Here is a 12,942-nt window from a genome sequence, read left to right as displayed (position 1 = left end):
ATTGGAGCAGACCGATTGAAGATCGATAGAGCTCCGTCGCGTCGAAATACTGAGCTTCGCAGCAGAGCCTGTGTCTCGGTACCCTGATTCGCGCTCAAGCAGCAATCCTTCCAGGGTGACAACGTCTGGCAAACTTCGTCACTAGCCACTAATACCGATTCACGGTGTGGCCTCAGAAACAGCAGGTCGAACAGAGCGTGGCGGCGCCACGGCCGAAGCGATCGGTCGCTCAGTAGAGTTTCCAAGTCCAAGTCCAAGTCCCAGGCTTCTCCGAAACCATTCCCATTTCTTCTTGTCGACCGAATGTGCCGTGCCGATCCTGTTGTCACTGTCGCAGCACCTGACAATATCAGGGGAATAGAGTCACGTCTTGTCTCTCGTGGCGCCTTTGATTCAGCCGAGCTGAGAGAGAATACCAAGATAACGAAGCCTTCTGGAATATCTCAGAACTCAATATTCTCAGAGCATAAACACAGGATAATACACTGGAGTGCTCATCCCCTCGGCAGATTTCCCTGTCGGTACGAGCCCCCAGAGCCGTATCGAGTTAATATGATTGGTGCTCCTAAGTTAGGGTGGTGTCTCCGTCTTGTCCACCTTCTGTTTCTGGCAGTATGGTCGCATGCTCTCACAAGCGCACCCCTGAAAGCTTTCATCTCACTGGTTGAGTATCGTCGACCCCAGGGATGGCGTTGTCTTTCTAGTGTAGCCTTATCGGCCCTTCTCTCTCTGTGGTGCTGAATCTCAAATTCATAATTCGTCGTCTTGAGGTCGTTCTCTCCAGTATCACCTCTGCACAGCCCGTCAACTCGAGTCGTTGTCATTGAGAGTCATTGCTGTGTTTTGGCTGTGCCTGAATGCTTTTGACTGCGCTTGGTTTTAACCATAAACCCTCGGAAATGCTGAACCGAGGATATGACTGTTTCCCTCTTATCTCCCTCAAAGAGCCCACTCCAGCCTCCTCTAGACAACATACTGGGTTGCCTGTCTGGGAAACTTTGGCGAGGGAACTTTTGCTGGCGCTCTCTCACGCGCATTACTTGGCGTTCTGGCCGTGGACGCTCCCCGTCTTTTTTCTGGCTCCTATTGCGTTGATGGTCCTATCACAGCACCGCCCATATCTTGTCTAGCTGCTACGTCAAGTCTGGGGAACGATAACGTTAGCAAGCCCTGGCCGTTGCTTTGGTGCGACTCACTGCACTGTCCTACAACGGCAGACCCCAGTCCTGGTAGTGTCCGCTGGGTTGTTGTTCTTGTCTGGTTCTGGCCTGCTCTTGTCTGTACCGTCCGTTCGAGCGCTCTTCCTTATTATTATACGTACCGATAGTCATGGGCATTTCTGCCCGCCTATTCATCCTCCCGTTCTTGAACCTCCATCTGAGCTCTCCCGCTCGCCACATTGACGAGTTATGAATTCTCGCATTGGCGACTGAGGACACAGCCGAGGCCTTCGACTCGCCTCAGTCCGTCATTGACTGCCTTTCAGCCAGCAGACCGGGCCTCTCACGTCCGGCCTGGGCATCACCGGCGACATGTTTAACCATTCAGCAGGCGGGCCTCGCCCTTCCGACAACAATGAGGATCCGTCGTATGGTTTCGCCGACCAAGGCTGGCACAGGTTCACCATGAACAATAACAACACAAACAGTTTCTCGACGGGACATTCGCAATCATATCACGATGCTGGCGCATCCTATGGCGACTCATCCGGCATGGATTGGGCGCCAACACCGTCGGCAGAATATGACATGCGATTCGATCAACACGACCCCATGTCTCAAGATGTCGAACTCGATACCATGAGCTCTTCGCATGGTGGAGGAGGTGGCGTTGGACGTCTGGTTGCGCATTTCGAGAACAAATCCTTTGCGCCCCCTCTACCTCCAAGACCATCGAATGTCGTAACAAGCCCAGTACATCAAGAGCCTCCCGTTTCCTCGCCGTTCGGAAACTTCAGTGTCACCTCGCCTATAGTTACAAGTCCGCTCGCCAGCCCTGCAGAGCCCAACTATGGACTCTTGAGTGGCCATTCAAGAGTCACCAGTCCGATCGTTAGCCCGCCGCCCGCCCTCGCTTTTGGCGGATTTCATGATATACCAGTCCACAGTCCAGGTGTTGGTTCATCGTCCGGTCCTTTCGGAAATATGAACAGTTTTATGGCCAACAACAATAGAGTGACGACCCCGATGGAGACAGCATCCATGGCTGGGCCTTCAATGATGCCAAATTCTGGTATGAACGCCAAAGTCACCTCACCCAGTCCAGTCACTCCAGGTGTGCCAGGTACACCTGGGTTTGCCATATGGCGACCACCCGTACCAATGACTTCTAAACCCTCTTTGGATCAACCACAAGGTAGCAGTACTTCCTCAAATCCTGGTGGTTATTTCGCAAAACCTCCGATCCCCTCTACACCTAAACCCGTGATGAATGCCGGAAGCCAACTGGTCTTGGATTTCAATACCAATTCCACCTTCAATGCTAAAGGCAAGGCCCCCGCGAAGCCGCCTGCCAAACCACCCAGGCCTGTTCGACAACCCTCCCGATCGTCAATGTCCACACCTGGACCTTTCAGTCCCCCTATTAAACATGAACCCTCCACACCACAACTGTCTCAAGCCTCTGCCTCTTCTATGTTGCCACCAGTATGTTTCGTGCAATTCAGGAAGAGAGAACATGTTGCTGACTCTCTCCAGAATGAACGAAGAGCTTCCGTATCTCAACGATCTCAAGCAGGAAGCCGCCCTTCAAGAGAACAAGTCCCTGCTGAAGCATGGGAATCGTTCAAGAACACAATTCGAACACTGTATCTTGAGGAAAGGAAACCACTCAAAGAGGTCATGTCTGTCATGGCCGACAAGTATGGCTTCCAGGCAACGTAAGTCCCTATTCGCCATCCACTGAGTTCCATAACTCATCCGTTGTAGACCAAAAATGTACAAGACTCGATTCTCTCAATGGGGTTTTGTGAAGAATAATACCGAGGAGGAAGTTAAGCGCCTGCTATCCATGAAGTTTCAGCGCGACGCCGAGGGCAAGGTGTCCGAGTTTGTTCGCAACGGCAAGGTTGTTAACCTGGGCACCTACTTGAAGAGAAAGGGCGTTACCGAGTATGACTTGGTCGATTTCGAATTACCTGCCGATTTGCCGGCACACATCAGATGTCGAACACCAACTCCGCCTCCAGCACCGGGGTATCTCCAATCACCAGATCTACTCCGGGCTCAAGAAATCATCATCAGCAACATGAGGAAAGCGTTCTTACAATGTCGACAATTTGAAGTTGAGACTGACGCCCAAGTTGGATGGCAAACTATCATGGTGTGGGGGGCGGGCTCAAGCGATCTTCTTCTCGAGGCTAACCACTATTTTGAGATGAAGGACCACGATCAGGGTGGTCATTTCCTGATGAAGGCTTTCCAACAGCTTGAATCAGATTTGAAGAAGCTATCTCCTCAGGGAATCAAGGAGTTGCTTCTGGGCATGGTTCATCGCGATCCAGGAATGATGACAGCACTCTGCAAGTATTTAGCGGCTTACTCGACGACCAACTTCGAGCGGTCACATCCCCTGCGGCAGATCTTCTCTTGCTTATATGAGGTGCAACAGAAGCATGGGCCAGGCACACTGTCAGAGCTGCTGTGGGGAAGCATTCCAACAATCGCGGAGGAGCTGGAGGCCATTTATGGCCGTAAGCATCCTTATGTGGCTCGAACATGGGTTGACCTGGCCATGTTTTATAACCATGTTAATCAGGAGCGACTCGAGAAATTGGTGGGAGAACTTCGACTGCTGCAGCGACAAATGGAGCAACGACTGGGCCCTGAAAGCGCCGATGTCCTCGTTCTGCGATATACAATTGTCCAGTTGATGTTCGCAGCACATCCTCAGTCTGATGCGACAAAGCAAGCGACGATCGACCTCTGGCACCATATGAGAGGCATGGGACTTCTATTCCCTATTCGTAGCCAGCAACCGAACATGTTCTGCTATCATAGCCCTGTCAAGGTCGATCCTTGGACGAAGCGCTGTCGACGTCGATACGAGTCTGGTGTTCAATTCCTCGAAGAGCACGTTGGGGTTCGCGTTATCATGTACTTCGAAGAGGACTTCCATACCACGGAGCATGCACCAGAGCATATTCCTCATCAGCAGCATCAACGCCAGCACCAGCAGAGCCATCAATATCAGCATCGGCAGTCGCAGCAGCAGCAGCGCCCACAACAGCTCCAAGCACAGGACTCGTGGGCGGCCGCGATGGAGCAGCACATGTCGAGCTCAAAATATTCGTTCATCTGAGCAGGATCTCAGATCCTTTATTGTTCTTGGTCATGCGTGTTACCAGCACCCAACGTATGTAATTCGACGAAGCCGATGTTTTCAACAAGTATGGGTGATGGAGGCGGCTTCAAGGACTGCACGATATACTATACGTGTTGCCAGTATGTGTACATATCTTGGCACACGATACCTATGGATTCGATTATGATCCCATTGATGAGTACACAGCCTGGAGTCTGGTACCGAGCAAGCATATCTTTTCTTTGTGGGTTTTAACGTCTCATGGACCGGCGTTTATTCTTGGGGTTTTGCGTTAGCCAGCACAGCACGATTTGGAGGAAGCGTGCGTGCTTGAACATTTTGGTTTTGGTTGATTATGATATGACACGCCCCATTGTATAATAGTAACTGACGCGCCGGGCATTGATGAGACGAGATGAGGTTGGATGATGGCGGAGTTTGGGGAGTCTTCAAAATGACGGCGCACCAAAGAGATGGAAGATGTTTGCATTGAGAAGGTGCAAGGCAGGCGCGAAGGTTTGGAACCTTGGTAAGGTAAGGTTGGAAGGAAGGACATGAACAAACCCCTCCACAACGAGGGAAGGATACCCTGGGCCAAAATTACATCTGTCGATACCTTGGTAGTGAAATCAGGTAATACAAATAGACATTTATCTACAAAACACATATAAATTGTACTTGTTTCCAATAACTGCTTTCCGCAACATTGCTATTTATGCCATACTTCACCAGTTTCGAGGTTCGAATGGCCGCCATAGCCATGATCTCTGATACTTATTTCCGAGTTATCCCCGGCGCAAAACGAAAACCTATGAAGATTCTCATCATGACAACCTCTCCACCGCTCAAGCCCCCATCATGCGCCTATCCCGCCCTTCAGCCCTCGCGGGTTTCCCTTCAACCCCCTTAAAACGTTTCTACTCTTCCTCGCGCACCATTCAAAGTAAGTCGATTCCTACCTTCGCCCTCCCGACGTCTCATCATGGATGCTAACCCCATGGTCCCCCAGAAAACGACGTCCTCTTCCTTCGCCAACAGGGTCTTAAGGCCCCCAAATGGCATCTTACATCCCCTCTTCGCGCCGATACGAAAATAAGACTTGGTTATGGTGCCTCTATCAATTCGTCCGAGCTCATTGGTCGTCAGGTGCTTGATGTTCTGACTGATACTTCGGGACGTCCTGTTACTCTTCATGAACCGACTCTGGCTTCATACATCATTAATAGCCCGCGACAGGCCACACCGGTACGATAAATTGTCAGTTGAATTCGAGAGCGATGTTACTAATATGTAACTGGCTCTCAGATCTATCCCCATCATGCAAATACCATTGTGTCCCTTCTCGATTTAAACCTTTCCCGACCTGGTGAAGAAGAAAATGGCGCAGATCCCGATCATCCAACCCCGCCGTTTGAGATATTCGAAGCTGGTACTGGAATGGGAAGCTTGACGCTACACCTCGCTCGAGCACTCCATGCAGCAAACCCAGCTGTACCTCCTAGCCTGCGAAACACCCTCTGTACGGCACGCTACAGGACCGACGGTTTTGGTCTCGATCTCGCCGAAGAGGACCAAGCTGCCCTCGACTCTTACCGGTCCAGTCGTCGCGCCGTGTTGCATACCCTCGATCGGAACGTTAAACACTCGCGCGCAGCACATAAACTAATAAGATACTTCCGTCGCTCTCTATACTTTCCTACTATAGACTTTCATGTCGGCTCCATAGACGAGTATATCTCATCCCGTTTGGCTGAGACGGATGACCAGCCTTTCCTCTCACATGCAATCCTCGACCTCCCTTCCGCTCACGACCACGCTTCTCAAGTTATTCAGGCCCTCCACCCCAACGGCCTTCTTGTCATCTTCACACCCTCCATTAGTCAAATCGCCGACTTCCAAGCTTGGGTTGCTCGCACAGGCCAGCCCATGCGCCCTGAAAGGGTCATTGAGCTTGAAGTTTCGACAACGGCTGACGGTGTTCTTGATACTGGTGGTGGCAAGGAGTGGGATGTCAAGACCGTTATTCCTAGAGAAAACCCTGAAGGCGCTGCAGTGCAGGTGATGCGACCCAAGGTAGGTGAGCGAGTCACTGGTGGTGGGTTTGTAGCTGTTTTGAGGCGATGGCCTGTTGATCAAATGCGCTCTCAAGTTGAGTCTTCCACGCAAGAGAGTACTTCTGAAGCTGAGGGTAACTCAGAGGTTGAAGAAACTACTCAAGCTGAGGATTCGGCGGAGACTGAGCCAACGAAAACTGAATGATATTCATGAATCTTATAACAATCTATAAATCTTGTACAACACAATCTGTATAGTAAACGTTTCGACCTATAGAGTCTAGACATATATCAACAAACAATAGACGAAGCAACGAATGTAATCAGAGTGGAAGAACAGTAATGCCGCTTGCTATCTCGTTCTGGCCCCCCAAAGCATGCATGAATGGGTATCTCTATGCAACATGCTCAAATATCAAGTCATATCTCCTCCTCACATTCAATCATCAAGATTTCATAATCATCCCGTCTTTCTTTTTTCCCATCCTTTGCACTTCATTTCCAAATTCCGCGGAGTGTGCAATGTCCAGCATTTCCCCCATATTAAGAACCAAAAAATGACCCGTAGCTTGAAATACCAGTGCATCCAGTGCGTGGTCTAGCCCGACCTGCGGCACCGAAGATTAATCAAACAAGTAAAAGAGAACTTATGCCTCTGCTGCAGAGGAACGAAATGAAATAAAGATTGGTTTCCGTGGTTCAATCTTGTGGTATAGCCTCTCTTTTCGAGGAATGGGCTTGCGCCGCATGGAATCTTCCAACCTGCAATGCTTTCCAATTAAACTTGCGTATATTGCGCAATGTTGTGACCAATAAGGAAAAGTAGAGGAAGAAAATAATATGTTGTGTCAAGTGTTTAGACACTGGTGATGCGCTCAAGAGGTGCTCGAGCGCAGCAGACCATGAGCTTCAGGCTTGTACCGAGCTCTTCAGACTCAGAAAGTAGAGATCTATCGCTCCAGATGCTCTTTCCAGAGGGGTTCTCAGCTGCGTTTTCGTAGCATCGTGTATACCACCATCGGCCAACGCGGCTGACCATCTTGGTGATGCCCTCGTCTGCCAAGGGGCTGTTGTCGCTCATCATCTCGGATAGACTTGGTGGATCCTTCTTCTCAGCAGTAGCCTTGCCCTTGTCGGCCTTGCTGTCTGAGCGAGTGACGGAACTTGCGACAGGCACACCCACTCGTGCTGCCTTGATGGTAGTGAAACCAACCTTGCCGAGGAGACGAACAATGAGATCCGCGGTTGATCCAAGACTGGTATCAGGCGTCTTCTCATTGATCCTCTCCTTGAGGCGGCGAACGGTGCGTCGGCCCCGGTTGCCCATGTTGTTCAGATCGACATCGAGAATGGAGAGCTCGATGAATCCTCCTGGCTTTAGCACACGGCGGGCTTCAGTAAGAATGCTGCGATAATATGCTTCAGGAGCTGCCACAGGGAAGCGGTACACAACAGCCGTAAAGCTCTGAGGAGCGAAGGGGAACTTGTCGAGGTGAGAGACATATTGGATCTGATGGTGGTTTGGGGGGCTGAGAGGGAAGCTCGAAGACGAGCTCTTGAGCTCTTCGGGAAGAGGAGCGCGAGGAGACAAGTTGAAGAAGGTAGCGGCCGGGTATGTTTCGGCAGCGTAGAATGACCAGTCATCGTTACCAAGGCCATCAATCACAAGGATTGAGTGTCTCTTCAGTGATCCCTCAACGGGAACCAGTTCATGGCGAACATCACTGAAGAGAACGTGCCCGAAGGTAAGCCACTTGCTCACCGTCATTGAACCAACTCTAAGGTTGACCTGTGCGAGTGGTGACCCATCTTCTGAAGAGGAGCTAGCATCAGACCGTCTTGTCTTGCGGGATGATCGGCTGCTTCGTCGAGATACCTCACCAGGTGCAGGTGCCTCAGTGTTGGTGTTACGGTCTTCGTAACCTGAAACAAACTTGGAGACTGAGAAGGGAGTGCTGGGGCTTGGGTGAGGTTGGAAAGCCGCCCGAAGACGTTCTGTCATATCAGCGCTGCAAGTACTGGAGATGGTTGTTGCCTTGGATTGTCGGCTTGCCTTCTTATCGAAGACAATCGTAGGCGACTCCAGGGGCTTCTCCTTGCTGGCCAGCTTCGACTCGTAAGTCTCAAGATGGAATGGTGTACCTCGTGAAGAAGTTGCCGAAGGGAGTGCTTTGCCGGCATCATCTCCAAGGAGATCATCATACTCATCCCAAACCTCATCTTCTACAGGAGGGTCATGAGGTTGTGGGATGACAGCAGTAGAGCCAGAGAAGGCAAGAATACCAGAACAGCTTGAGCTGGATGTACCAATGGTTCCTTCAGAGTCCTTGCGAGGCGAAAAGGCCAGGAACTCCTTTTCCACTCGGCTCAAAGTAGGAGGGTTGGAGTCTCTTGATGAGAGATTGTTGGTGCTTCCTGCTGTTGAGCCATCGGTAGTCAGATCCGGAACAGGAGTCGAAGGCCTAGAAGGTGAAGGACCTTTGGCAATCGACTCGGGGTCATAGACCTCCAGGTTTTCAGGTGCCAATTGCATGCTAGCTCTGAAAGGCCTAGAAAAGCTCATAGGCGACACATGTTCAGTACGGTTGCTCACAACTTTGGGGATTCTCCCGACTTGAGGAAGTCGGCTTCGCCGACCAGCAGTGGTGCTTGTTGACGGAAGCTGCAGCATAGGCTTCTTGGACATCAAAGTCTGCTGAGGTACAGGCAGCCGAGGCTTAGTCTTGATCTCAATGCTCTCCCGCCTTGGGGGTTGAGCTGGTTCTGCAGGCCGTACCGGAGAGTTGGTTGACGATCGCATCTCTGGTGTGCCTTGCGAAAGCTCGGGAGTACCACCAACACTAGGTGACTTTCCATAGACCTCGGCAAACCTCAACACATCTTGAATGTCCATCGGCTCGCTGTCCTCTTGTTCTGACGAATCCATCATGGCATAAAAGGCAAGGGGCTTCTTCTCCACTGGTTTGACTGTAGCAGAGACCTTCTCGCTCTGCTTAGGCTGCTGGGTCTGGGTTGACCTTCCAAACAAGTTCCACTTTCGAGGAGATCGCGGCCTCTTGATAAGCTTCTTGGGCGCAGGGTGAGAAGACTTGGCCTCGTGAGAAATCTCCCGCTGAAGTTCGAAGTGGGACTCATCAGACATGACACTGGTGTCGAAACTTGTCATGGGCGATGATGCATAGCCTGACGTGTTAATGGGCTGAGGTAGCTTCAGGGGGTCATCCGGCGAAGATCGAAGACGATGGACAGATCTTCGGAAAGCCAATGTCGACTTCATCGTAGGGCCTTCAGAATCACTGCTCTCGGAGGGACGACGAGCACCGAAAGCTGGGTGTGGAGTGCGTGACATAGGCGACGGCCACAAAGTGTTTCGAGCCTGATCTTGAGAAGCTGCCAATGACTGCGAGCTTCCGAACCTCGACTCCTCGGTCGCCAGACTTTGGGAGCTTACACTTCGAGAGATTTCAGAGCTTGCATTTCGATTCTCGATGATCGCACCTCCAGCGATGACCACTGGGTTGACACGATCTGCAAAGAAGGAATCGTTGCTGGAACGTGGTTCCTGAGTTGTCTGACTGCCAGGAGAATTGCGTGTCATGTTGCTGATGCTGCCGCTGCGTCTCTTGGCAGCACCAATGCGTCCATAACCTTCATGGCCTGTGCCAGCTACAGGACCCTTGCGAAGAGTCTTCTTTTCCTTCTCATTCTTCTCGGCTTGTGCTGCGTTGGCGTGCTTCTTACGACTAAAGAACGGGAAGCGTGAGAAAGAGGAGCTTGCCACATTAGGACTCGGTGTGCGTGTCATTCGAGATGGCTCGAGGCCCTTGCCCTTCTTCGATTCGGCTGTTGCCTTGGCTGCTGGTTGAGCGTACAACTCGCCTTTGATGGGGAGCTGTGAAGTCGATGCTGTTCGACCTCCATGAGTGTACTGTGGCTTCGGGGGCGACAAAGCTGCTGCAGCAGCAGATTCGCTTCCACGTCTTTCGGTTGTTGGGAGGGATTGAGTGGAAAGATTGCTGTGAATGACTGGCATGGGGTTGAACAATTGGGATTGCATGTCGGGGGTGCCATCTCTGCTGGGTCGTGAAGGGGGTACGGCTCTTGGGGAGGCGGAGGATTGGGCACTTCTCTCAGGGGAAGGGGATCGCAAAACAGGTCTTGATATCTTGCGCACTGACTTGGGCGAAGATGTCTCCTCACGAAAGTACTGTGATGATTTCCGTGGTGGAGGACTGGGTGGAGGAGGAGGCAGGTTCTTGGTCTTCTTCTTGATGGTGGCTTCTCGAACAGTAGAGTTCGATGACGACGAAGTCAGGGACTCTCTAACAGCTGCGAGGCCATGAGGATCAACGGTGATGGCATCAACTTCGTTAGGGAAACTTCCACCAGCTCTTCGTGTCACAGGAGGTCTGTTGAGGATGGGGCTTTGTAGTCGGTTCTTGTTCTGAGTGCGAAGAGGTGCAACAAGACCAGGAGACTGAGAAGCAATTGAGGTTGGCGTGGTGTCGCGACTATAGGACCCTGGTCCAGGTGACTCGGAGAACCTAGTAGATGGGCTTCCACTAGTTCCGGAAAATAGAAGGCTGGCTGGAGTTGGAGGTGGAAGATCGTGTGTCGCTAACCGGAACGGAACCTCAATGCGGTTATCCGAGCTGTCAGACGGACGCCGAATGTTGCGATAACGGTCCAGTTCGGGGTAGATCACTGGTGACTTGGAAGGTTTCTTTACCTCGACAGCCTCAGCAATTTGAATCTCGGCAGGGCTGCAGGTAAGTTCTCTATCCAGATGGAAGCCGAAAGTAGGGTCGAGTGAGCCTTGGCGCTTATGATGGGACGAAGAAGAAGAGTCCGTCCGAGATGAGCCAGTTCGTGTAGTCTTGACATCGCCGGATAAAGATGACTTCTTCCTACGCAGAACATTTGGGTTAGACCTTGGGTTATCCATAGACTGGGCCGATGATGATGATCCGGAACCTCCACGGTGGTTGGCAGTTGATCGTGTGGATGCTGAAGTAGAAGAAGAACCCCATGATTGAGCTTGATGATTAAGACTAGGTCGTGGCACGGGTTGAGGAATTGATGGTCGTCGAGTAGTAGAAGGTTGAGGGGCCCTTGCTGACGGACGTGAGATGGAAGAGGGCTTCGGTAATGGTCGTGGAATCTCTTCCCTCCTTCCTGATCTCTTGAGTGACTTTGGAGCATTGGAGACAACTCCAGGTTCAGTTCCCATTGCCATTCCCGGACCAGGCCGTCTTATGCGAGACGGCTCTGAGGGCCTGGTCGGGATACCAGACCCCAATCTGTGAGATTCCATCTTCCAACCTTCTTCAGGATCGATGTCGTATACCTAATCCCATATTTCGCCGGGGAGATTCTGAACGGGTGTATGATATATATGAAAGTCAAAAAAGAAGCAACCGAGACCGTGAATCGGGAGAGCGAGGTAGAGTCGTCGTTATTAGTGTGGAGGGGAATCGTTACTCTAAGAATTGGTGTGGGTAAATTTATCGGCTCGAAGAGGCCTAGTTCGTTGGGTGATGGTGTGGGCTGTGGGATGAACCCGCGTCTAAAAGTTGGTTGACGATAGAGCTGGCGCTTCGGTTGATGTGATGAGTGTTTGAGGTGCGGGCTTTAGTACAGTAGTGTCATTCAAGGTTGGAGTGTAAGTGGAGGAAGTGAGACAGGACAAGGAAGGGGAAAGGTAATTAGATGAGTTGAAAGTTTAAGAGATGAGAGACAAAAGCAATGGAAGACAAGAAGACACAAGACAGTGGCAAAACTAGAGAGTGAATGGGTATAGATATGATAAGGTAAGAAAGTAAGTAAGTCAGGAAGAGATGGTAGCAGCGGGGAGGGCCGAGACGGAAACGGGAGCATATAACCAGGCATAGGTAGTATTTAGGCAATGGACGATCTTTCTGGGGCCATCATCATGAGTGGACGACGACATCTGGTACATGAATACATTGACGGATGGGCAGAGGTACATGCTTGGTAGAGGAAAGGATGGAGGACTCTGACTGTGGCGTTTCTCCTAATCCTGGCCTGGCCTGGCCTGGACTGGGACTGGGAGGTTGCAGGCATTGCCTTGCCAGGCATCGCATCTCGGGCGTGGAGTCCGTCCATGCCATGCAATGCGATGCGATGCGATAAAACCCTCCCCAAGTTGAGTCATCCGTTTGGTCAGCGAGAGAAAATACTGCTGCAGCTGTAGTACCCGTAGCTGCGGAGCACATTAACTCAAGCGTGCTACTGCGCCGCGTTCCCTCCTTCGGGGTGCATATCCATATTATCCTATGAGAAAGCCCTCATGGCATCTTGACGCAGTGATTGGGCATCAAACCCTTGTAGCGATTTGCACTCCAATCCTGGTCACTTTGAAGGACCCTTGGTGTGGGCTATCCATAGTGGGGCTTCTCAAAGAGAGACAGAGACGGAAACATGAGAGAAGGATATCTTCAAACGACTGGTTATCCTTGAACTTGGCTGGGCTGGACCGTTGACATTAGTTAGTTAGTTAGTTAGTTAGTAGAGTGGACCAGAAAGGGATGGGCCGATGGCCGCGCATCATGGACCAATCTTGAAT

The 12,942-nt window shown here is 51.3% G+C and overlaps 3 protein-coding genes across 3 annotated transcripts; 2 read left to right on the top strand and 1 right to left on the bottom strand.

Moving 5' to 3' along the window:
- Positions 1-1,532: 1,532 nt before the first annotated feature.
- BKA55DRAFT_689549 (uncharacterized protein) lies at positions 1,533-4,299 on the top strand (the record flags this gene model as incomplete). The annotated part of the gene is made up of 3 exons (XM_046199365.1): positions 1,533-2,645; positions 2,697-2,878; positions 2,928-4,299. The coding sequence occupies 3 exons, from the start codon at positions 1,533-1,535 to the stop codon at positions 4,297-4,299; spliced, it is 2,667 nt and encodes an 888-aa protein (XP_046050293.1).
- Positions 4,300-5,160: 861 nt separating this feature from the next.
- On the top strand, positions 5,161-6,561 carry BKA55DRAFT_689548 (S-adenosyl-L-methionine-dependent methyltransferase; the record flags this gene model as incomplete). Its single annotated transcript, XM_046199364.1, has 3 exons — positions 5,161-5,245; positions 5,312-5,547; positions 5,608-6,561. The coding sequence occupies 3 exons, from the start codon at positions 5,161-5,163 to the stop codon at positions 6,559-6,561; spliced, it is 1,275 nt and encodes a 424-aa protein (XP_046050292.1).
- A 651-nt stretch (positions 6,562-7,212) lies between these two features.
- BKA55DRAFT_510607 (uncharacterized protein) lies at positions 7,213-11,586 on the bottom strand (the record flags this gene model as incomplete). Its single annotated transcript, XM_046187623.1, has 1 exon — positions 7,213-11,586. The coding sequence occupies one exon, from the start codon at positions 11,584-11,586 to the stop codon at positions 7,213-7,215; it is 4,374 nt and encodes a 1,457-aa protein (XP_046050291.1).
- Between the last annotated feature and the right edge of the window lie 1,356 nt (positions 11,587-12,942).

This window comes from Fusarium redolens, assembly GCF_020744475.1.
Source record: "Fusarium redolens strain MPI-CAGE-AT-0023 chromosome Unknown BKA55scaffold_7, whole genome shotgun sequence".
In the NCBI taxonomy this organism is placed as follows: domain Eukaryota; kingdom Fungi; phylum Ascomycota; class Sordariomycetes; order Hypocreales; family Nectriaceae; genus Fusarium; species Fusarium redolens.
This window is presented reverse-complemented; position numbering and strand designations above follow the sequence as displayed.